Genomic DNA, 22,500 nt, shown 5'->3' on the forward strand with positions numbered 1-22,500 from the left:
GGTGCTGTTCTCCAGCAGCAGTCTGGCTCAGCCGGTCAGATTCTTGCGCAGATCTCTCGGCAGTCGAACCCGGTGCTGGTGGGAGGAGCCTCGACGTGGACAGGGAGCCACGCCCCCTTCAGCGCTCAGGTGAGTTGGAACCCCCGAAACAGAGAACGTACGCGTGTGTGTGTGTAGGGATTGAAATCAGACTCCCGCTGTACAGCAGTCTGATCCAGTCCTGGTTTCACTGTGAGTTTAATAATCAGACACCCCTGAGCTTGTTACCTAGACACACTGGGGCTGATCAAGCTGAGAGCAGTAAAACCAGGACTGGGTAACACTGCTGTGCAATAGGAGTCTTATTTCCATGTGCGTGTGTGTCTCTCTTTCTCCCTCTCTCTCTCTCTCTCTCTCTCTCTCTCTCTCATTCCTCTCTTTTGTCTCCAGCAGCAGCAGCAGATGGTTTCCCAGCAGGCCTCTTTGAAGACTCAGTCCCCCTCGTACGGGATGGGCAGTTTCCAGGGGACCCCCTCGTCCTTCAACCCTGTGTCCACCGTGTCCCCCAGCGCAGCCAGCATGTACCCCAACAGCAACCCCGCCCGCAACCCCGCCATCTCCACCGCCACTGCTGCCGGCACATTCGGTACGGAGCGGAGCGGAGCCAGACCAGGGCTGCCAGCCAGAGGCACTGGAGCCCCGTGCGGTGCGCCGAGCCGAGCCGAGCTGAGCTGAGCTGAGCTGCACAGTGCAGCCCTGTCACTTCAGACCAGACGCATCGCACACAGCTATTGAAGACAGTTCATTTCTGACAGTGGCAAACTTAGATAGGAAAAACAAACCGTGCAGAAGGTGGCCATGTCTTAGTATCCCTATTGTTAGTAGTAGTAGTAGTATTATTAATATTGTTATTATTATTCACTATGTTAAGCAATTTGCATTGAGACAATTTGCCTAATTTACAGGGCTGGAAATAAGACTCCCACTGCACAGCAGTGTGATCCAGTCCTGGTTTCACTGGGAGTTTAATAATCAGACACACCTGAGCTTGTTGCCTAGACACACTGGGGCTGATCAAGCCGGGAGCAGTGAAACCTGGACTGGGTGACACTGCTGTGCAACAGGAGTCTGATTCCCATCCCTGGCATCTTTTAAGAAATTCAATGACTGATTTGAATTAGACCAGAAGGGTTTCTCAATGTCTGTTTGTTTGTTGTTGAATTTGGGTTGACAGCATTGTCTTCTTTGTGTCTTTCTGCAGGGGAGTCTAACCAGGCAGGCATGCAGTTCCAGGCGCGTCCAGCGGAGGGCGTGGGGGTGTGGCAGCAGTGGCAGGGTGCAGGGACTCAGCACGGCCACCAGGGGAGCAGTCAGGTGGAGGTGTTTCCGGTGAGAACAGCCTGGAATGAACATGAAAGGCTGTACTGCTGTTAAACTGTACAGCTAAGAAATGGCTGCTTGAGTTTACTGTGATTGATTGATTTCAATGACGTGTGAATTTCTTTCTTTCTTTCTTTTCCCCGACAGGACATGCTGTCGATTCTCGGGGAGCAGGGACCCGGGTTCGGGAGCGATGAGTTTGCAGAGCTGCCCATCTTCCCATCCTTTAATGAGTAGAGAGGGGGCGAACGCAGGCCTCCGAAACAGCAGCACTCTGCAGCTCAAGCACAGCGCAGCGAGGGGGGCTGCTGTCGGGACTTTTCACTGGGGAGCTGGAGGGGGAAGGGGGGGGGGGGGGGGGGGGGGGGGTCTATTTTCACATACTAAGCGTGTGATTTCTGTAGGTGAAATAACAGCAGAGACAGACCAGGAATCAGAGTAAAAAGATACTGAACTCTGCAGGAAAATGAAAAGGTGCGACAATCAGGAGCGGCAGTAGCCTACTGTATATGTTTGTATCAAAGTATATTTTTAAAGGAGGAGAAGAAAATGCCTCTCTCTGTCTCTCTATATATTATACTACACACACAGAGGGGTGGCAAGAAGACTCCCAGTGCAGAGCAGTGTGATCCAGTCCTGGTTTCACTAGGAGTTTAATAATCGGACGCACCTCGTTCCCAGGGGGCGGCACACAATTGGCCGAGCGCCGTCCGGGGGGTGGGGGGGCTTAGGTCGGCCAGGGTGTCCTCGGCTCACCGCGCACCAGTGACCTCTGTGGACTGGCCGGGCGCCTGCGGGCCTGCCTGTAAGCTGCCCAGAGCTGCGTGGTCCTCCGACGCTGTAGCTCTGAGGGGGCTGCATGGCGAGTCTGCAGAGTGAAAAGAAGCGGGCGGCTGACGACACACGCTACGGAGGAAGCCTAGACACGCTGGGGCTCACGCTAGACACGCTGGGGCTCACGCTAGACACGCTGGGGCTCACGCTAGACACGCTGGGGCTCACGCTAGACACGCTGGGGCTCACGCCAGGCACGCTGGGGCTCATCAAGCTGGTAGTAAAACCTGGACTGGGTGAAGCTGCTGTGCAACAGGAGTCTTATCTCCATCCATAATCTAAATATCCCACCTCTATCACCAACATACTGCAGCTGTCTTTCCTCTAGCATCAGTGAGAAACCTCCTTCAACCAACGACTATCTGTCTGCAGGGATGTTGCACAGCAGTGTGATCCAGTCCTGGGTGCGAGGGGGAGGGGTAAAAGGATGAGAGAAGGGGGTGGGGTGGGGTGGGGTGGGGGGGGGAGGTGTGTAACAATGATCTGCACTTTTGGGATACAAGCCATTACAGGACTGGTTGATTTTATAACGTTTGGCTGCCGGGTATCTGACACTGCGGGATTCAATTGAAATTATGGCGCTACAAAAAAAAAAAAACAGGAAAGAAAAACAGAAACTTGTAATCGTTTATTGGCTGTCGTGTCCCGAGATACTTTGTTGCTATAGTAACCGTGCCATAATTACAATTGAAGGCAACGTCTGTGTAACTATAGACACTTAAAAAAAATGATTTTAGTTTTTTCTCTCTCAATATTACTTCATTGTATGATCTTCCACATCGTGTGATCGGATTTTAAATAAGAGAATTGTTTTGTGTTTTTTTTTTAATCAAAGCAACACGATCCCATCTGTACAGTTAAGAGCAAGAGGGCTTTAGATCTGGATCTGTGCTCGCTGTAAGAAAACAAATAGTTACATAATCATTTGTTTTTGTGCAATGGATAACTGAATGTTTTGCAAATTGTGTTTTATTTAGCCGATATTTCACAAAACAATGATACAGTTTGTTTTTCTTTGTCTTTGTGTGCCTGTATATATAAATATATAAAGAATTGTCTTTTAAAATGTGTAGCTGCACTTGCTATATTTCACCAGTAGGTGGTGCTACGGTCCCGCCTCTCCGAGCACTAGCAGTATAGGAAAGAGAACTCCACTCTCGACACTGCAGAGCGCTCTAGCAGTATAGGAAAGAGAACTCCCCTCTCGACACTGCAGAGCGCTCTAGCAGTATAGGAAAGAGAACTCCCCTCTCGACACTGCAGAGCGCTCTAGCAGTATAGGAAAGAGAGCTCCCCTCTCGACACTGCAGAGCGCTCTAGCAGTATAGGAAAGAGAACTCCCCTCTCGACACTGCAGAGCGCTCTAGCAGTATAGGAAAGAGAACTCCCCTCTCGACACTGCAGAGCGCTCTAGCAGTATAGGAAAGAGATCTCCACACTCAACACTGCAGAGCGCTCTAGCAGTATAGGAAAGAGAACTCCCCTCTCAACACTGCAGAGCGCTCTAGCAGTATAGGAAAGAGAACTCCACTCTCGACACTGCAGAGCGCTCTAGCAGTATAGGAAAGAGAACTCCACTCTCGACACTGCAGAGCGCTCTAGCAGTATAGGAAAGAGGACTCCCCTCTCAACACTGCAGAGCGCTCTAGCAGTATAGGAAAGAGAACTCCCCTCTCAACACTGCAGAGCGCTCTAGCAGTATAGGAAAGAGGACTCCCCTCTTGACACTGCAGAGCGCTCTAGCAGTATAGGAAAGAGAACTCCACTCTCAACACTGCAGAGCGCTCTAGCAGTATAGGAAAGAGAGCTCCCCCCTCAACACTGCAGAGCGCTCTAGCAGTATAGGAAAGAGAACTCCACTCTCAACACTGCAGAGCGCTCTAGCAGTATAGGAAAGAGAGCTCCCCCCTCAACACTGCAGAGCGCTCTAGCAGTATAGGAAAGAGAACTCCACTCTCAACACTGCAGAGCGCTCTAGCAGTATAGGAAAGAGAACTCCACTCTCGACACTGCAGACCAGTAATCTAATCTATGTATTTACACTATATGTATATATATATATATATATATATATATGTGTGTGTGTACTTTTTCTATCCAGCTCAAGGACTTGTAATACGAAACGTCCTGATATCATTAATTTATTATCAATTATTAAAACGATGTACCTATTTTTCAAATTATATTATATATGGAATCGTCATTATGCTCGGGGTCTGTAAAAGAACATTCTCCGAAGCTGACGCTGCATTCTTCTGTATGACGGCTTCACGCAGCCCCAACACTCCTACAACGCTGCACGGTGTGTTACAGACCCGGGTCCCGCGTTGAGGACCGCGCCGCGCCCGTTGCTTTGAGAGCAGGTGTGAGCAATGCCGACGCCCACACAGCTGTCTAAACAGCACCGAGCGAGCTGAGAGAGGAGAGAGAGAGAGAGAGCCAGCCCATGTGCAAGCGCAGCAGATCTCGTTTCAGTGTTGAAACCACAGAGGCGCTGCACGGCGCGTTTTCAAACACACCGCGCTTCGGACTCCAGCGGCGATGGCGTGCTGTTCGGCCGGCTGCCTGTTGCTTTTGGTCGCTCACTGTAAGTATCCGATGAGAAGTGATTTGATATATCAAGATAGAGATGTATAGAGAGAGTTTCATTTTAGAATACGGATTTCAAACAGCTCTTTTTTTTTGCAGAAAACTATGACTTACGTTTAAATAAATAGGAAATGCAAGGTGAGATTGATTTTAAGAAGAACGTTTCCAAACGAGAGGAGGCCCCCATTCAGCCCATCTTGCTCGTTTGGTTGTTAGTAGCTTATTGATCCCAGAATCTCATCAAGCAGCTTCTTGAAGGATCCCAGGGTGTCAGCTTCAACAACATTACTGGGGAGTTGGTTCCTGTTACTGGGGACTTGGTTAACTGACAATTTATAATGTCAAATTGCAAGGGTATCGTTTTCCATCGGCTGGGTTTTGAGTTTGCTCGCTCAGCATAAGTATTCTATTCTTTATATTGCGTTTTATAATGTGAATTTAAAAAAAAAATTGCATCAAGTTATCCGTTTCAGTAAATAGGAAATGAAAGTGATTTTCGCGCACATAATTCGACACAGTGTATAAAAAGACTTAGTGACTGATGCAGAACTGGATCCACATTTTCTCATTTCGACCCCGACTCTGGTTTAATTAAACAGCCTATCTATATCATTCATTAAATACATATTTTTTTCAAATGTATTTATTTTAATTTAATTTGAATTTCACTTTATTTTAAAGAAAAAAAACACTATTTTTTTTAAAAAAAAGTTTCCTAACTTCAATTAGATTTGAGCTCAAATATATTTTCTATACAGATAGATCTTTTTGTTAGTTTTTGTTTTTGATAATCGCAATTTTATTTTTATAGATATATATATATATCGTGTGATTTGATTTTTAATAAGAAAATGTTTTGTGCTTTTTAAGCAAAGCAACTAATTATTATATATATATAAAATTTATTTTACTTGGAATGTATGAATGAATCCATTTTTATCAGTGGTTTTATTTTCTGTTTTGAGATGTTGCTTTTAAAAACGCTATATAAAATTATTATTATTTTATTATTATTATTATTATTATTATTATTATTATTATTATTATTATTATTATTATTATTATTATTATTTGCTTGTTTATAAAGTATAGCTGATAAGCAACAAACAACAAAACACTCGAGATCGTAAAACTACGAGGGGCGGCCCGCTGATTCAGGCGGTGATTCTGTGAGATCGAACCGGCTGTGAAGTTAATTTGGGGCAGCAGTGTGGAGTAGTGGTTAGGGCTCTGGACTCCTGACCGGAGGGTCGTGGGTTCAATCCCAGGTTGGGGGGACACTGCTGTTGTACCCTTGAGCAAGGTACTTTACCTAGATTGCTCCAGTAAAAACCCAACTGTATAAATGGGTAATTGTATGTAAAAATAATGTATAATGTGATGTAAGAATTGTAAGTCGCCCTGGATAAGGGCGTCTGCTAAGAAATAAATAATAATAATAATAATAATTTCAATATGATATATATATATATATATAACATCGTTGCAATGTCATTGTGTAACGGCGGGACGGCGTCAGTTACTGGCTCCATAAGCCCATTTGAAAAGCAGTAAAACATGAACACACGCAATGAGATCTCAGTGAACGTGGAAGCATCGCAAAGGCGTGATTTAGAAGCACAGAGAATGTGTTTTCACTGGATCTGCACCGAGCAGCACCCCGGACTGTCGGGTCCAGCCAGCCGAGCTCAGACTCGAGTTTCAGATCCAGCAGAATTCGTGCTGAAACAATGCCTCGTTTTTAAATGAAAGAGGAGCCGCCTGCGTGCAGAAATCCCCTCGTGTCGGATTGCAGACTAGTGGAAAATCACCTCGCGCTCAGAGAGCTCGCTGCGGGTTCTGACTCCACTGAATACCTCGTGAAAGCGCCGTGCATGGAAACCGCCATCAGCCTCTGTGTGCAGAAACACACCCGCGGACACAAGAACTGCACGCACCTGCTGACCGCAACAGGACCACGCGTGCCCACGTGGAAACACGAGAGCAGCGCGCTCCGTCTTTCATTTCTCGCATGTTTGTTTGGTTTTTTTTGGTTGGTTGGGTTGTTTGCGCGCCTTTGTGCATTTATGAAATGACCACAACGCGTTTATTTTTAGAGCATTCGAATAGAAAAAAAACACAAAAACACAAGGTTATTTGGAGGGACAAATAAAAATATTTATAATAGAGGAACTGATCAGTCTTAATCCGAGGAACAGCCGCTCTGTTATGTTTTTGTTTTGTTTTTGGCAACCGAAATTGCGCATTGCAGAATTTGCTATTGTAAGCATTTTTAATTTTATTTTGAGTCATTCAGTTAATCTTTAATGCTTATAATATAGTTCATCTATAATACATTTCATACTGTATTGTATTTAAGCTGTTTTGAAAACGCTTCTGGGGTCTTTATAAGGAGACAGTTCAATATAGTTCGTGCAGTTTTACGCGTAAAGATCCATGCAAGACTCGAGGAGTCCGGATGCTGCAGCGGCCGGCGTGACCCTTAAACACGAACCGGGACAGAACCCAGCCCGGAGCCGCCTAAAAGAAACGCGCCCTTCACCGCTGAACGCGGGGTTTAAAAAGGAGCCGCTTTAGACCGAAAATGAACAAGGCGATGCAAACTGTGCGCGTTAACTCTGAGCTGCAAACTCCCAGCGATATACTGTCATTCATTCGGGTTTTAATAAGCTGAAGCCTGTCGTGTCAGCAGAACGATGCGATACAGTCATGCCTTCTGCATTCGTGGATCTGCCCACGAGAGTCACGTTAAGATTGTGGATCTGTTTAGCAGAGCAGCCCCTAAACAAAACAAAACAGAAATCCGTGCCTCGACAGAAATCAAACTTCATAGAGATTCTACATTGAAATACATCTTCATAGAGATTCTACATTGAAATACATCTTTATAGAGATTCTACATTGAAATACATCTTTATAGAGATTCTACATTGAAATACATCTTCATAGAGATTCTACATTGAAATACATCTTTATAGAGATTCTACATTGAAATACATCTTCATAGAGATTCTACATTGAAATACATCTTTATAGAGATTCTACACTGAAATACATCTTTATAGAGATTCTACATTGAAATACATCTTCATAGAGATTCTACATTGAAATACATCTTTATAGAGATTCTACATTGAAATACATCTTTATAGAGATTCTACATTGAAATACATCTTTATAGAGATTCTACACTGAAATACATCTTTATAGAGATTCTACATTGAAATACATCTTTATAGAGATTCTACACTGAAATACATCTTTATAGAGATTCTACACTGAAATACATCTTTATAGAGATTCTACACTGAAATACATCTTTATAGAGATTCTACATTGAAATACATCTTTATAGAGATTCTACATTGAAATACATCTTTATAGAGATTCTACACTGAAATACATCTTTATAGAGATTCTACACTGAAATACATCTTTATAGAGATTCTACATTGAAATACATCTTTATAGAGATTCTACACTGAAATACATCTTTATAGAGATTCTACACTGAAATACATCTTTATAGAGATTCTACATTGAAATACATCTTTATAGAGATTCTACATTGAAATACATCTTTATAGAGATTCTACACTGAAATACATCTTTATAGAGATTCTACATTGAAATACATCTTTATAGAGATTCTACATTGAAAAGCTTCGGGCTCTAACACTGGAATAGACATGAATGCATCTATTATAGTTAAATGAGTGTCTTGAGGTTATTAATGATGAAATCCGTTAAGTGTAGTATTATTATTATTATGATTATTATTATTATTATTATTATTATTATTATTATTATTATTATTATTATTATAGTATTTGCTCTACGGTTTCTTTTCCTAATCCATGGTAAAGTCTCTTTCCGTTTCGGATCTGTTCGTTCTTGGTTTGTTTGATATCTGCTGTATTATTGAATTGTATTTTGTCACACTTGTACTTGCTTGAACCGAAGTCATTGTATTTATCTTGCTCTTAATTGTATTATTACTTGTACTGTGATTCTAGAAATGTATTTTTGTTTACGACTGTAAGTCGCCCTGGATAAGGGCGTCTGCTAAGAAATAAATAATAATAATAATAATAATAATAATAATAATAATAATAATATAATTGCATTATCGTTGTAATATAAAGGCGAGTGCTCCCCGGACTCGATGAGGACGCGTTGAAAGAATTCAGATCTCTTCAGAGAACAAGACGAGAAACAAGGGACGCGATGGAGGGGGAGGGAGGAGAGGGGAGGGAGGAGAGAGGAGGGGGAGGGGAGGGGAGGGGAGGGGAGAGAGGAGGGGGGGAGGGGAGGGGAGAGAGGAGGGGGGGAGGGGAGGGGGAGGAGGGGAGAGGGGAGAGGGGGGAGGGTAGGTGTATCGCGAAGCCGTTACCTGGTGTTTCTCTGCTCGTGGTTTATTATTTTCCACTGAAGATAAGATCAACGCGCGCTGGTTTCAGAAGGACGAATCGATCAAAGGTGCGGAAACCACCCGTGTCATATTTTTTTGATCTTTCTTATAAAAATAAAGTATATATATATATATATATATATATATATATATACAGAACTATTGTTTTGAGACAGGAAATAACAGGCAACCTCTCTACTCTGGGGCAGTAAGCTCCCCTTCCCCGAAACAGACCGACCACCGCGCCTGTCTGATCCAGACAGAGTCGCGCTTCTCTCCGTCACCTCGTGTTTGCAGAACGCCTCGTCTCAATGGAGCGCTTAGTGCGTAATAGAACGATCCGCGTTCTAACTGTGGCAACATTCTATTCTGAAGGCAAGTCATTATTATTATTATTATTATTATTATTATTATTATTATTATTATTATGTGGAAGATAATGTACTGTTTCCTATGATAGTGTATTTTTGCTGTTAAATATTTCATGGCTCGCTTGCACACCATTGCAATGCTATGGAGCGCAGTTACCATAATGTAGCGAATCTGTTTGCGCGATATAACCCAATCCTTACCCGACCCGAGCCCTTTGTGACGCCACTGCGCGCTTCCATCCATCGTGCAAACCGATTGTAACAACGCACATTAAGGGCAGCAGTGTGGAGTAGTGGTCAGGGCTCTGGACTCTTGATCCGAGTGTCGTGGGTTCAATCCCAGGTGGTGGGGGGGGGGGCACTTCTGCTGTACCCTTGAGCAAGGTACTTTACCTAGATTGCTCCAGTAAAAACCCAACTGTATAAATGGGGAATTGTATGTAAAAATAATGTGATATCTTGTAACAATTGTAAGTCGCCCTGGATAAGGGCGTCTGCTAAGAAATAAATAATAATAATATTAACTTTACAATTGCTGGTAGAATTATTCTTGAACCCGCACGTCGAAATCCACATTTTTAAACGACATGCATCGTCGACATCAGTTCTGTTTTATTCTCATCTCACGCTGTGTATTATTATTATGATGATGATGATGATGATGATGATGATGATGATGATGTGTTTGTGTTGCAGTTTTTCTCTTCCTCAGTGCAAATCCCTCGTATCTTTTCGCTCGGGTCGGACAGCCCCAGCCCGTGACCGTCCCCTGTGTCTTCGATTGGAAACTCGACTCTACCGATCAGGTCCGCTGGTTCCGAGACAACGCGAGCGGGGGACTGAGCGATCTCGTCGCTGGTAGATGCGGAGATGCGGGCTCCCAATGCACGGTTAACGATGGAGCCGTCTCGCTGACAATCCAGAACCCCCAGAGAAACGATAGCGGGCGGTATTACTGCGCTGAATACAGCACCAGCTCTCTGAGGTTCTCAAACGGGTCCGTCGTGATCGTGTCTGGAGGTGAGGTTATACTGCACTGATGACTTTATATTAATAATAATATTACTACTACTACTAATAATAATACTATCGTGTGTTATGCACTTTCCACTGTATTTCATGTATGATGCGTTTCTCTGTATCTAATTATGGATGCATCTTGTGAAGCGCTTTGTGATGGTGCTCCGCTATGAAAGGCGCTATATAAAATAAAGATTGATTGATTAATTAATTAATTAATTAATTAATTAATTAATTAATTAATTAATTAATTAATAATAATAATAATAATAATAAAAATAATAATAATATTATTGTTAATATTATTATTATTGTTATTATTATTATTATTATTGTTGTTTAAATATGTACGGTGATCAATTCATACTTTCAGTAATACGTTCGCTTGCTCTTTACATGAAGCGTCTCTGATTGCAATGTCACTATGCGCAGTTACAATGTACTTAGCGAGGACATCCTTGTGCACGATAGATGGAAGCACACTACTGCATCAGAAAAGGGTTCATGTTAGTGTTAGGGTTAGTGTTAGGGGTAGGGGTATTGTTAGGGTTAGGGGTAGGAGTAGTGTTAGGTTTAGGGTTAGGGTTAGGGTTAGGGTTAGAGTTAGTGTTAGTGGTAGGGGTATTGTTAGTGTTAGGGTTAGTGTTAGGGGTATTGTTAGTGTTAGTGTTAGTGCTAGGGGTAGTGTTAGTGTTAGGGGTATTGTTAGTGTTAGGGGTAGGGTTAGTGTTAGTGTTATGGGTAAGGGTAGTGTTAGGGTTGGAGTTAGGGGTTAGTGTTAGGGGTTAGGGTTAATGTTAGTGTTAGGGGTTAGAGTTAGGGGTTAGTGTTAGGGGTTAGGGTTAATGTTAGTGTTGGGGTTATATCGTGCACAAGAATTCCCACGCTAAGTACCTTGTAACTGCGCATAGTAACATTGTAATGATGTTTCAGTGCGCATGTATTTACTAAGTCACTTCTGTGCAAACACACAGTAACCAGAGACGCTTCATGTAAACGTTTTACTGAAATATAACAGCGCGCCCGAGTGTGTTCATTAAACACAAATACTCTGATTGCTCTATAAATTCAATGCTAGAAAATGCAATTAAACACAGTTTTATTTTTTATTATTTGTGTTATTATTTCATTAAGGTTCGGATGATTCCTCTGTGAATCGGTCAGTGTCTATCCTGGCCCCCGCTGTCTCCGGCAGCGCGCTCGATTCCAATGCGACCCTGACGTTAGTGTGTCTGATCCGGGGTCTCTCCTCGCCCTCGGTCCTGGTCCGATGGTTCATCTCCGGTAAGCTCACGGCGCAGGGGACGCCGATCTCCGGGACCAAAGTGAAGGAGGGCGGAGAGGGAGAGGGAGACAGATACGCCGCTACCAGCCGCCTGACAATCCCGGTGGAGACGTGGAGAAGCGGGGCGCAGTGCGCATGCGAGGCGCAATGGGGCCAGGACGCTGCGATGCTCAGCAGGAATGTTTCATACTCTGGGATTCACGGAGCGGGTCAGTTATCGCTCTCTTTCACCTCTTACTTCATTATTAATGAGTCATTTATAGTAAGCAAATGTGTTAAATGTGCAGACAACACAATAATAGGAGGAGTGGCAAACGCTGATGCAGCAGCAAAGGTCATTCAAAATGATCTAGACAGCATTCAGAACTGGGCAGACACATGGCAAATGACATTTAATAGAGAAAAGTGTAAAGTATTGCATGCAGGCAATACAAATGTTCATTATAAATATCATATGGGAGATACTGAAATTGAAGAAGGAATCTATGAAAAAGAACTAGGAGTTTATGTTGACTCAGAAACGTCTTCATCTAGACAATGTGGGGAAGCTATAAAAAAAGGCCAACAAGATGCTTGGATATACTGTGAGAAGTGTTGAATTTAAATCAAGGGAAGTAATGTTAAAACTCTACAATGCATTAGTAAGACATCTAGAATATTGTGTTCAGTTCTGGTCACCTCGTTACAAAAAGGATATTGCTGCTCTAGAAAGAGAGCAAAGAAGAGCGGACAGAATTATCCCGGGTTTAAAAGGCATGTCGTATGCAGACAGGCTCAAAGAATTGAATCTATTCAGTCTTGAACAAAGAAGACTACGCGGCGATCTGATTCAAACATTCAAAATCCTAAAAGGTATAGACAATGTCGACCCAGGGGACTTTTTTGACCTGAAAAAAGAAACAAGGACCAGGGGTCGCAAACGGAGATTAGATAAAGGGGCATTCAGAACAGAAAATAGGAGGCACTTTTTTTTACACAGAGAATTGTGAGGTTCTGGAACCAACTCCCCAGTAATGTTGTTGAAGCTGACACCCTGGGATCCTTCAAGAAGCTGCTTGATGAGATTCTGGGATCAATAAGCTACAAACAACCAAACGAGCAAGATGGGCCGAATGGGGGCCTCCTCTCGTTTGGAAACTTTCTTATGTTCTTATGTAACTGCAGTAAACAAGCCTGCTGTCATTGTCATTGTAATTGAACCCAGGTCTGGCTGCAGAGCGGTGTCTGGTTCAGTACGGCGTGTTCTCCGGGGTCTCCCTCCTCGCTCTCTCCGCGGCTCTCTGCGGCTGCGCGCTGTGGACCCGCCGCCCCTTCAAACCAGGTACCGTCCCGCCCGCTCCCTCCCGCTGTGCTGATGATGAATAGATATGCTATCAATATTATATTAATACTAAAATTATAATTATTATTGTTATCATTATTATAACTATGACGCTGGTGATGAATATTGTTATTATTATTTATTATGCTATTGATATTATATCAGTATTAATACAAAAACATATTGCTATTATTATTATTATTATTATTATTATTATTATTATTATTAATATCGGTGCGGCTGTGTTGGTATTCATCTAGAAACACAGCCTCGTTCTGATAAACTGTCAATGACGTCTCAACTTTGCATTCCCAGCGTCCACTGAAGACTCCACGTGCGTCACTTACAAACGAGCCCCCGGCGGCGGCGGCGTCCCAAAGGTAAAGTGCGCATGTGCAATGTTTGCATTAGAGTTTTTTGTAATTATTATTATTATTGTTCTGTTTTTACAAACTCGCTTTTTTATATCTCTGTTATATAAATGATAGGAGAGTGTTTTTTTTTGTATCCGTCCCCATATGAGGGTTCATAACAACGCCAATCAGCGGCCGGCTGTGCCGTGCGTCAGTGGGAGCCTCCGTGACGTTTCATCACTGCAGCAGGTCCTGTTCTCGTGCGACGGGGTTTGGAATCCCCATGGCGCGTCACTGGCTGAGCGGCCCCGCTGTTTGCATGCACTGTATGATTGATTATCGATGATCTGTTGTGTAATAAACTCTGTTGATCTCTTGCAGAGAGGTGAAGAGGACAGCCTGGTCACCTACGCGAGCTTGGAGTTTGAATCTCAGAAGAAGAACAGAAAGAAAAGACGCATATAATCAGAATTATTCTTATACTTATAATTATTATTATTATTATTATAATGATTCCTTTTTGTAAGCCGTGTCATTAAACCACGCCCCCCCGTGCTTGCCACGGTGGGTGAGTATGACGTCATGACCAGACCACGCCCCCACCGCCGGTCTTGCTCTCATGAGTTCATCAGTAGATGTTTTGTTTTTCCTTACGTGCTTGCGATTTGTAAAGGATGCAAAGTTCAAACGATTAATATCTGTTTATTATTATTATTATTATTATTATTATTATTATTATTAGTTTATTTAGCAGACGCCTTTATCCAAGGCGACTTACAGAGACTAGGGTGTGTGAACTATGCATCAGCTGCAGAGTCACTTACAACTACGTCTCACCCGAAAGACGGAGCACAAGGAGGTGAAGTGACTTGCTCAGGGTCACACAATGAGTCAGTGGCTGAGGTGGGATTTGAACCGGGGACCTCCTGGTTACCAGCCCTTTTCTTTAACCGCTGGACCACACAGCTTCCTGCTTCATACACACAGATATATACACACACACAAATCTCCACGGACTCTGAAAGACATCCTGGTGCAAATATAACACGAGCAGCTTTTGAAACCTTAAAATGAAACCCCTCTGCAATTGTCTCTGTATCAAAACTATGAAATTACATCAGCATGCTCTTCATTATTAAATAAATGAATGAATACAATTGTTCACGCATGCTTTCATTTTGTTGAGTATTCTTTATTACTGGATCTTTTCATCATTTCAAAATAATGACAATAATAATAATAATATTAATAATAATTCCCATTCCCTTTTACTCGATCCCAACACGTCTCCGCAGCATCGTGTTAAAACCCAAACAAACCTCTTCCATTGAAGGCGCTGTTTGTGCTTCACTTAAAACCGGGTTTCAAACGAAATGAAAGCAGCTGAACCTCCCCCACTATTAATGCCTCTGAAACACGAACTCCGATCTCTTCGAAGGACCTGCGGGGCTGGGTTTAAAGGAGTTCGAATCGCATCTGTAAGCCGTGACGGCAGCAGCGCATCTTTACAGAGCAGAGGAACTCTTCTGATACTGCACGCTGGCGGACGCCATCGGCCCCGTGCCGGAGCCTCAGAGGAAAGCGCAGAGCCTCTCCAGGGCAGCTGGGTTCCTGTTGCTCAGAAAGAGAAGCTCCTTCTTGCCCTCCTCGGTGTGTCCTGCAGGGGGAGCAAGCGAGACACACAGGATGCTTTTTAATGAATCAACTCGCTGAAGGAGAGCAAGACTGGAGTGCTCTGCACTGGGAGACTCGGGAAGATGGTCTGTACCTGTGTGTGCTGGGGGCAGTGTACCTGATGCAGTGTACCTGTGTGTGCTGGGGGCAGTGTACCTGATGCAGTGTACCTGTGTGTGCTGGGGGCAGTGTACCTGTGTGTGCTGGGGGCAGTGTACCTGTGTGTGCTGGGGGCAGTGTACCTGATGCAGTGTACCTGTGTGTGCTGGGGGCAGTGTACCTGATGCAGTGTACCTGTGTGTGCTGGGGGCAGTGTACCTGATGCAGTGTACCTGTGTGTGCTGGGGGCAGTGTACCTGATGCAGTGTACCTGTGTGTGCTGGGGGCAGTGTACCTGATGCAGTGTACCTGTGTGTGCTGGGGGCAGTGTACCTGATGCAGTGTACCTGTGTGTGCTGGGGGCAGTGTACCTGATGCAGTGTACCTGATGCAGTGTACCTGTGTGTGCTGGGGGCAGTGTACCTGATGCAGTGTACCTGATGCAGTGTACCTGTGTGTGCTGGGGGCAGTGTACCTGATGCAGTGTACCTGTGTGTGCTGGGGGCAGTGTACCTGATGCAGTGTACCTGTGTGTGCTGGGGGCAGTGTACCTGATGCAGTGTACCTGTGTGTGCTGGGGGCAGTGTACCTGATGCAGTGTACCTGTGTGTGCTGGGGGCAGTGTACCTGATGCAGTGTACCTGATGCAGTGTACCTGTGTGTGCTGGGGGCAGTGTACCTGATGCAGTGCACCTGTGTGTGCTGGGGGCAGTGTACCTGATGCAGTGTACCTGTGTGTGCTGGGGGCAGTGTACCTGATGCAGTGTACCTGTGTGTGCTGGGGGCAGTGTACCTGATGCAGTGTACCTGTGTGTGCTGGGGGCAGTGTACCTGATGCAGTGTACCTGTGTGTGCTGGGGGCAGTGTACCTGATGCAGTGTACCTGTGTGTGCTGGGGGCAGTGTACCCGATGCAGTGTACCTGTGTGTGCTGGGGGCAGTGTACCCGATGCAGTGTACCTGTGTGTGCTGGGGGCAGTGTACCTGATGCAGTGTACCTGTGTGTGCTGGGGGCAGTGTACCTGATGCAGTGTACCTGTGTGATGTTGGATCCAGCGCCGGTCTCTGTAGTACTGGTAGGAGCTCTCAAACTCCTTCTCACTGTAGGCTGGTACCAGGACAGGCAGGAAGGGGTCCAGAAAGTCAAAACCCTCCTGAAGATCACAAAACAAAACCCTTCTATAGAGATTCAAGCATCACCCTGTAGAATGAACTCCCTCAGCTTCATAGAGTCCAATGAAAGCTGCTGAATAATGTTCCCTTGTTAACATATTGAATTCCACCCCCTCTATATAGAATGAACTCCCTCAGCTTCATAGAGTCCAATGAAAGCTGCTGAATAATGTTCCCTTGTTAACATATTGAATTCCACACCCTCTATATAGAATGAACTCACTCAGCTTCATAGAGTCCAATGAAAGCTGCTGAATAATGTTCCCTTGTTAACATATTGAATTCCACCCCCTCTATATAGAATGAACTCCCTCAGCTTCATAGAGTCCAATGAAAGCTGCTGAATAATGTTCCCTTGTTAACATATTGAATTCCACCCCCTCTATATAGAATGAACTCCCTCAGCTTCATAGAGTCCAATGAAAGCTGCTGAATAATGTTCCCTTGTTAACATATTGAATTCCACCCCCTCTATATAGAATGAACTTCCTCAGCTTCATAGAGTCCAATGAAAGCTGCTGAATAATGTTCCCTTGTTAACATATTGAATTCCACCCCCTCTATATAGAATGAACTCCCTCAGCTTCATAGAGTCCAATGAAAGCTGCTGAATAATGTTCCCTTGTTAACATATTGAATTCCACACCCTCTATATAGAATGAACTCCCTCAGCTTCATAGAGTCCAATGAAAGCTGCTGAATAATGTTCCCTTGTTAACATATTGAATTCCACCCCCTCTATATAGAATGAACTCCCTCAGCTTCATAGAGTCCAGTGAAAGCTGCTGAATAATGTTCCCTTGTTAACATATTGAATTCCACCCCCTCTATATAGAATGAACTCCCTCAGCTTCATAGAGTCCAATGAAAGCTGCTGAATAATGTTCCCTTGTTAACATATTGAATTCCACACCCTCCGGTAGACTCTTGCTAGTGATCTCACTCTGTAGTTTCTTTGATTAGGAGTCTGATCAGGTAACAAGCTCAGGGGTGTGTGATTCGGGACCTGTTTGTTACTGAACTGGCGTTTTCTAAATGCATCTTAATAACAGTCCTTGGATGACCTCTCACCTTTCCCAGCAGCTCCTGGGGCAGGTAGGCGGAGCTAGGCGTGAAGACGGAGCCGGTCTGCGTTACCGTGGCGATCACCGCTCCGCCACACTGAAACGAGAGAGAGAGAGAGAGAGAGAGATCAATATAGAATATCTTACCATGTCCCATGATATCAAAGTGGCTTTCTAGCTGTGCTTATCTTCATCCTGTATTATTATTATTATTATTATTATTATTAATAATAATAATGAGTCCTTCAGCAAAGCGACTTGCAGAGACTAGGGGGGTGAACTCTGCATCATCAACAACTGCTGCTGCTGCTGCAGAGTCACTTCCAATAGGAGCTAGTTTGTTTTACGTCTCATCCGAAGGACGGAGCACAAGGAGGTGAAGTGACTTGCTCAGGGTCACACGCACGCACACACAGGGAGTCAGTGGCTGAGCTGGGATTTGAACCTCCTGGTTTCAAGCCTCTTTCTTTAACAGCTGGAGCAGCGATCCCGTTAGACATGTTTTATAAACATGCAGGTCAATAAGAATCTATTCAATTTGAATGCCAATCCGACACAAGCTGTCTTTGATACAAAGACATTTCAGGATGGCTGGATCACAGGGTGAGGATCTCCCCTAAATAAGTCCTGTACAGACAGTATTGTTAAGGGTCTGCTATATCCAGTCTCGCTGATTCGGAGGTGCTGTCCCGTCCCGTCCCGTCCCGTCCCCCCCTCCCCCACACTCACCCAGTCGTTCTTCATCATCTTCCTCAGGTTGTGAACGAGGGTGAGCTCACTGGGGTCAATCTGAGACAGACAGACAGACAGACAGGATTCAATCCCACTGACTGACCAAGATCACTGTACAGAGAGTGAGGAGCGTGCATCGACAGGAGTGAAACCATAAAGAGGAAGGGAACGCAGGTACACAGAAATGAGAATGACTGATAAAAAAAACAACATCAATTATAAAAATCAGGGCGTTTCAGACAACAAGTCCTTCAGCTTCACCTCAGAGACGCACACACACACACACACGCACAGACACACACACACACACAGACAGAGACACGCACAGACAGAGACACGCACTCACACACACACACACACACACACAGAGACAGAGACACACACGCACACACAGACACACACGCACACACAGGGAGTCAGTGGCTGAGCCGGGATTTGAACCTCCTGGTATCAAGACCCCTTTTCTCTAACTGCTGGACCTCCAAGCCTCCTTATATAATTTGCCAGCAAAAATAATAAAACAGAGAGAGAGAGAGAGAGAGAGACAGAGGGACAGACAGAGACGTACCAGACTCCTGTCCTCCTTGCGCAGGGTGGTCCGTCCCCACAGAGCGTTGACCCCGTCCACACCGACCACCAAGCGATAGGAACCGGGCCGGGCCTGGGCCTTCAGCTCCTTCAGAACCACCCCCACCGCATCACTGGCATTCTTCACTCGGGTCACTCCCTGAAACAGAGACACCTAGAGGCTCAGAGAGGTACTGCAGGGCTGAGAGAGACACCTAGGGGTTCAGAGAGGTACTGCAGGGCTGAGAGAGACACCTAGGGGTTCAGAGAGGTACTGCAGGGCTGAGATAGACACCTAGGGGCTCAGAGAGGTACTGCAGGGCTGAGAGAGACACCTAGGGGTTCAGAGAGGTACTGCAGGGCTGAGATAGACACCTAGGGGTTCAGAGAGGTACTGCAGGGCTGAGATAGACACCTAGGGGCTCAGAGAGGTACTGCAGGGCTGTGAGAGACACCTAGGGGCTGAGAGAGGTACTGCAGGGCTGAGAGAGACACCTAGGGGCTCACAGAGGTACTGCAGGACTGAGAGACACCTAGGGGCTCACAGAGGTACTGCACAGAGAGACACCTAGAGGCTCACAGAGGTACTGCACAGAGAGACACCTAGGGGCTCAGAGAGGTACTGCAGGGCTGAGAGAGACACCTAGGGGCTCAGAGAGGTACTGCACAGAGAGACACCTAGGGGCTCAGAGAGGTACTGCAGGGCTGAGAGAGACACCTAGGGGCTCAGAGAGGTACTGCAGGGGAGAGAGACACTTATGGCCTCACAGAGGTACTGCAGAGCTGAGAGAGACACCTAGGGGCTCACAGAGGTACTGCACAGAGAGACACCTAGGGGCTCAGAGAGGTACTGCACAGAGAGACACCTAGGGGCTGACAGAGGTACTCTTACCTGGTCCACTATCTCCCCTAGTGGCCGGCCCTCGTCAGTGAACTCCCTTTTGCTCCAGACGTACTTTTGACTTGTCTTGATCTGCAAAGAGACAGAGAGGTAACCCTGCAAGCGCCTCCACTGTTTGTTTTCAAACACACTTTCCCTTCACGAAACGCTGGCAAGTTTGTCTCTCTTCAGCAAAAACCTCTATTGTATATTTTTTATACATATGTATTACTTGAATCCAGCTCCCATCCTGTATTGTTCTACTGATTACTGTTCAGAGTCCCAGCACGATTCAGGACAGTCGTGATCATCGATGACTGAACAGCGTCCCCGACCCCCGACTCCCCCCCCCCACCTGCTTCAGGAAGCGCTCGTTGGTGACCCGGAAGTTCTTGAGCCACACGGACGCCTCGATTGGCTGGTCAAAGCGAGCCCTGTGATAGGAGGAGGCCATCAGCTCCTTGCAGTTCTTCACCCACAGGTGAGCTGAGAAAACAGAGGAGAGAGGAGAGAGGGGAGAGGAGAAGAGAAGAGAGAAGAGAAGAGAGGAGAGACATTTACTAAAGTACAGAGACAGGAATAAGACTCCTATTGCACAGCAGCGTCACCCAGTTCAGGTTTTACTGCTACCAGCTTGATCAGCCCCAGTGTGTCTAGGCAACAAACTCAGGTGTGTGATTATTAAACTCCCAGTGAAACCAGGACTGGATCAAACTGCTATCTATCTATCTATCTATCTATAGATAGATAGAGACAGATAGATATTAGGGTCTTGCTCTAGGTAAAATCCAATTTACTTCAATAAAAAATAAAGGTGGGGGGGCCGGGCCCCCTCACTCACCGTCAGGGACGTGCAGGATGAGCCAGTCCTGCAGGCTGCAGTGATGAAGCGCTTGACACAGAGACAGAGACTTCCCTGTGCCCCTCTCCCCGTCTCACACACACACAGAGTCAAGGACAACAGCACAGGGCGACACGCACAGCAGGCAGGGGAATCAGACTCCTATTGCACAGCAGTACGGTCCATTCCAGGGTTTACTTACTACCAGCTTGATCAGCCCCAGTGTGTCTGATTATTAAACTCACAGTGAAACCAGGACTGGATCACACTGCTGTGCAGCGGGAGTCTGATTCCCATCCCTGTAGACAGATCGTCACTGGTTGAAGGAGATTTTTCACTGATTTTATAGAGAAGGCATTATATTGGTGGTAGCGGTGTGATATTTAGACAGATAGATCCGGGATAGGAATCAGACTCCTATTGCACAGCAGTGTCACCCAGTCCAGGTTTTACTGCTACCAGCTTGATCAGCCCCAGTGTGTCTAGCTAACAAGCTCAGGTGTGTGTTTGTCATTCGTTTCAGTCAGGGATACAGAGCACGTAGCGCACGCTGGGGTGGGTGGGGTCTGCCTTCTTCAGGTAGCCAATCAGCTCCAGCGCCGGCTTCCGCACCATCAGACAAGCCTCGTTGAACGTCTTGATCTGAAGAGAGAGGAGAGGAAAGAGGGGGAGCTCCTGGACTGTGCAACTGTGACCCGGTCGACAGCGTCAGCCGGGCTGAAACATCGGACTCTCGTAAAATCTCAACTGAAAACATCCTTCTTTTTATTATGATGTGTTTTTATATAATTGGCTGTGATCGGAGTCACACACGCGCGCACGCACGCGCGCACACACACACGCGCACGCACACACACACACACACACACGCGCACACACAGACAGACACACGCACGCACACACACACACACACACACAGACAGACAGACACGCGCACACACACACACACACACACAGACAGACACACCGACACACAGTACCTGCTGCTGGAATCGGTAAGGCAGTCCATGTGGGAAGATGGTTTTCACCTGACTGGGTGGAATGGTGTAGAACTGGCCAATGTGCTGCTCCCCGTGACTGGCCTAGAGAGAGAGGGAGGGAGAGGGAGAGGGAGAGAGGGAGAGAGGGAGGGAGGGAGGGAGAGAGGGAGAGGGAGAGAGAGATATTTATATTACTGAGATCTGAATAACATTGAAGTCTGGATTCAACAAGCTTAAGAATATTTATCCTCCCCTCCTGCTCTGCGCTGGACTCTCCTGACCTCAGCACCACGTCACTGGATCCTCAGCTGATGCGCTATCCTTGCACTACTGCACTGCTAACATGTCACTGTAGATATAACTTGCTGTGATCTTAACTGGCTGCATCCTAGTTCATATTGTATTCTAGTAGTGTTATTATTATACATAGCATCCTAGTTCAGATTGTATTCTAGTAGTGTTATTATTATACATAGCATCCTAGTTCATATTGTATTCTAGCAGTGTTATTATTATACATAGCATCCTAGTTCATATTGTATTCTAGCAGTGTTATTATTATACATAGCATCCTAGTTCAGATTGTATTCTAGCAGTGTTATTATTATACATAGCATCCTAGTTCATATTGTATTCTAGCAGTGTTATTATTATACACAGCATCCTAGTTCATATTGTATTCTAGTAGTGTTATTATTATACACAGCATCCTAGTTCATATTGTATTCTAGTAGTGTTATTATTATACATAGCATCCTAGTTCATATTGTATTCTAGCAGTGTTATTATTATACACAGCATCCTAGTTCATATTGTATTCTAGTAGTGTTATTATTATACACAGCATCCTAGTTCATATTGTATTCTAGTAGTGTTATTATTATACACAGCATCCTAGTTCATATTGTATTCTAGTAGTGTTATTATTTGCACTGACTGTAAACTACA

The 22,500-nt window shown here is 45.2% G+C and overlaps 3 protein-coding genes across 9 annotated transcripts in view; 2 read left to right on the top strand and 1 right to left on the bottom strand.

The window, feature by feature from the left end:
- LOC117962616 (aryl hydrocarbon receptor nuclear translocator-like) overlaps positions 1-3,259 on the top strand; it is a 17,094-nt gene extending 13,835 nt beyond the window's left edge. For 4 of the 7 annotated variants that reach the window (XM_059019839.1, XM_059019835.1, XM_059019840.1 and 1 more), the window contains 4 exons: positions 1-129; positions 430-625; positions 1,241-1,368; positions 1,507-3,259. The exon at positions 1-129 is cut by the window's left edge and continues 22 nt beyond it. In XM_059019839.1, coding sequence (XP_058875822.1) covers positions 1-129; positions 430-625; positions 1,241-1,368; positions 1,507-1,596 — 543 coding nt within the window. In that variant the 3' untranslated portion in view covers positions 1,597-3,259. The remainder of the gene's footprint in view (positions 130-429; positions 626-1,240; positions 1,369-1,506) is intronic. The other 3 variants (XM_059019837.1, XM_059019838.1, XM_059019836.1) reach the window with 3 other exon arrangements.
- Positions 3,260-4,058: 799 nt separating this feature from the next.
- LOC131729632 (M1-specific T cell receptor beta chain-like) lies at positions 4,059-14,799 on the top strand. The gene is made up of 6 exons (XM_059019843.1): positions 4,059-4,780; positions 10,261-10,584; positions 11,719-12,078; positions 13,074-13,190; positions 13,506-13,570; positions 13,925-14,799. Exons 1-6 carry the CDS (start codon positions 4,735-4,737, stop codon positions 14,006-14,008), a joined length of 996 nt encoding a protein of 331 aa, XP_058875826.1. The 5' UTR covers positions 4,059-4,734; the 3' UTR covers positions 14,009-14,799.
- LOC117395641 (small ribosomal subunit protein mS29) overlaps positions 14,715-22,500 on the bottom strand; it is a 9,055-nt gene continuing 1,269 nt past the window's right edge. The window contains exons 4-13 of the mRNA XM_059019842.1: positions 21,553-21,654; positions 21,106-21,214; positions 20,573-20,665; positions 20,087-20,217; positions 19,744-19,824; positions 18,853-19,011; positions 18,282-18,341; positions 17,560-17,649; positions 16,352-16,469; positions 14,715-15,200 (exon numbers count right to left, since the gene is read on the bottom strand). Coding sequence (XP_058875825.1) covers positions 15,115-15,200; positions 16,352-16,469; positions 17,560-17,649; positions 18,282-18,341; positions 18,853-19,011; positions 19,744-19,824; positions 20,087-20,217; positions 20,573-20,665; positions 21,106-21,214; positions 21,553-21,654 — 1,029 coding nt within the window. The 3' untranslated portion in view covers positions 14,715-15,114. The remainder of the gene's footprint in view (positions 15,201-16,351; positions 16,470-17,559; positions 17,650-18,281; positions 18,342-18,852; positions 19,012-19,743; positions 19,825-20,086; positions 20,218-20,572; positions 20,666-21,105; positions 21,215-21,552; positions 21,655-22,500) is intronic.

The sequence above is a fragment of the Acipenser ruthenus genome, unplaced genomic scaffold (genome assembly GCF_902713425.1).
Source record: "Acipenser ruthenus unplaced genomic scaffold, fAciRut3.2 maternal haplotype, whole genome shotgun sequence".
NCBI lineage: Eukaryota > Metazoa > Chordata > Actinopteri > Acipenseriformes > Acipenseridae > Acipenser > Acipenser ruthenus.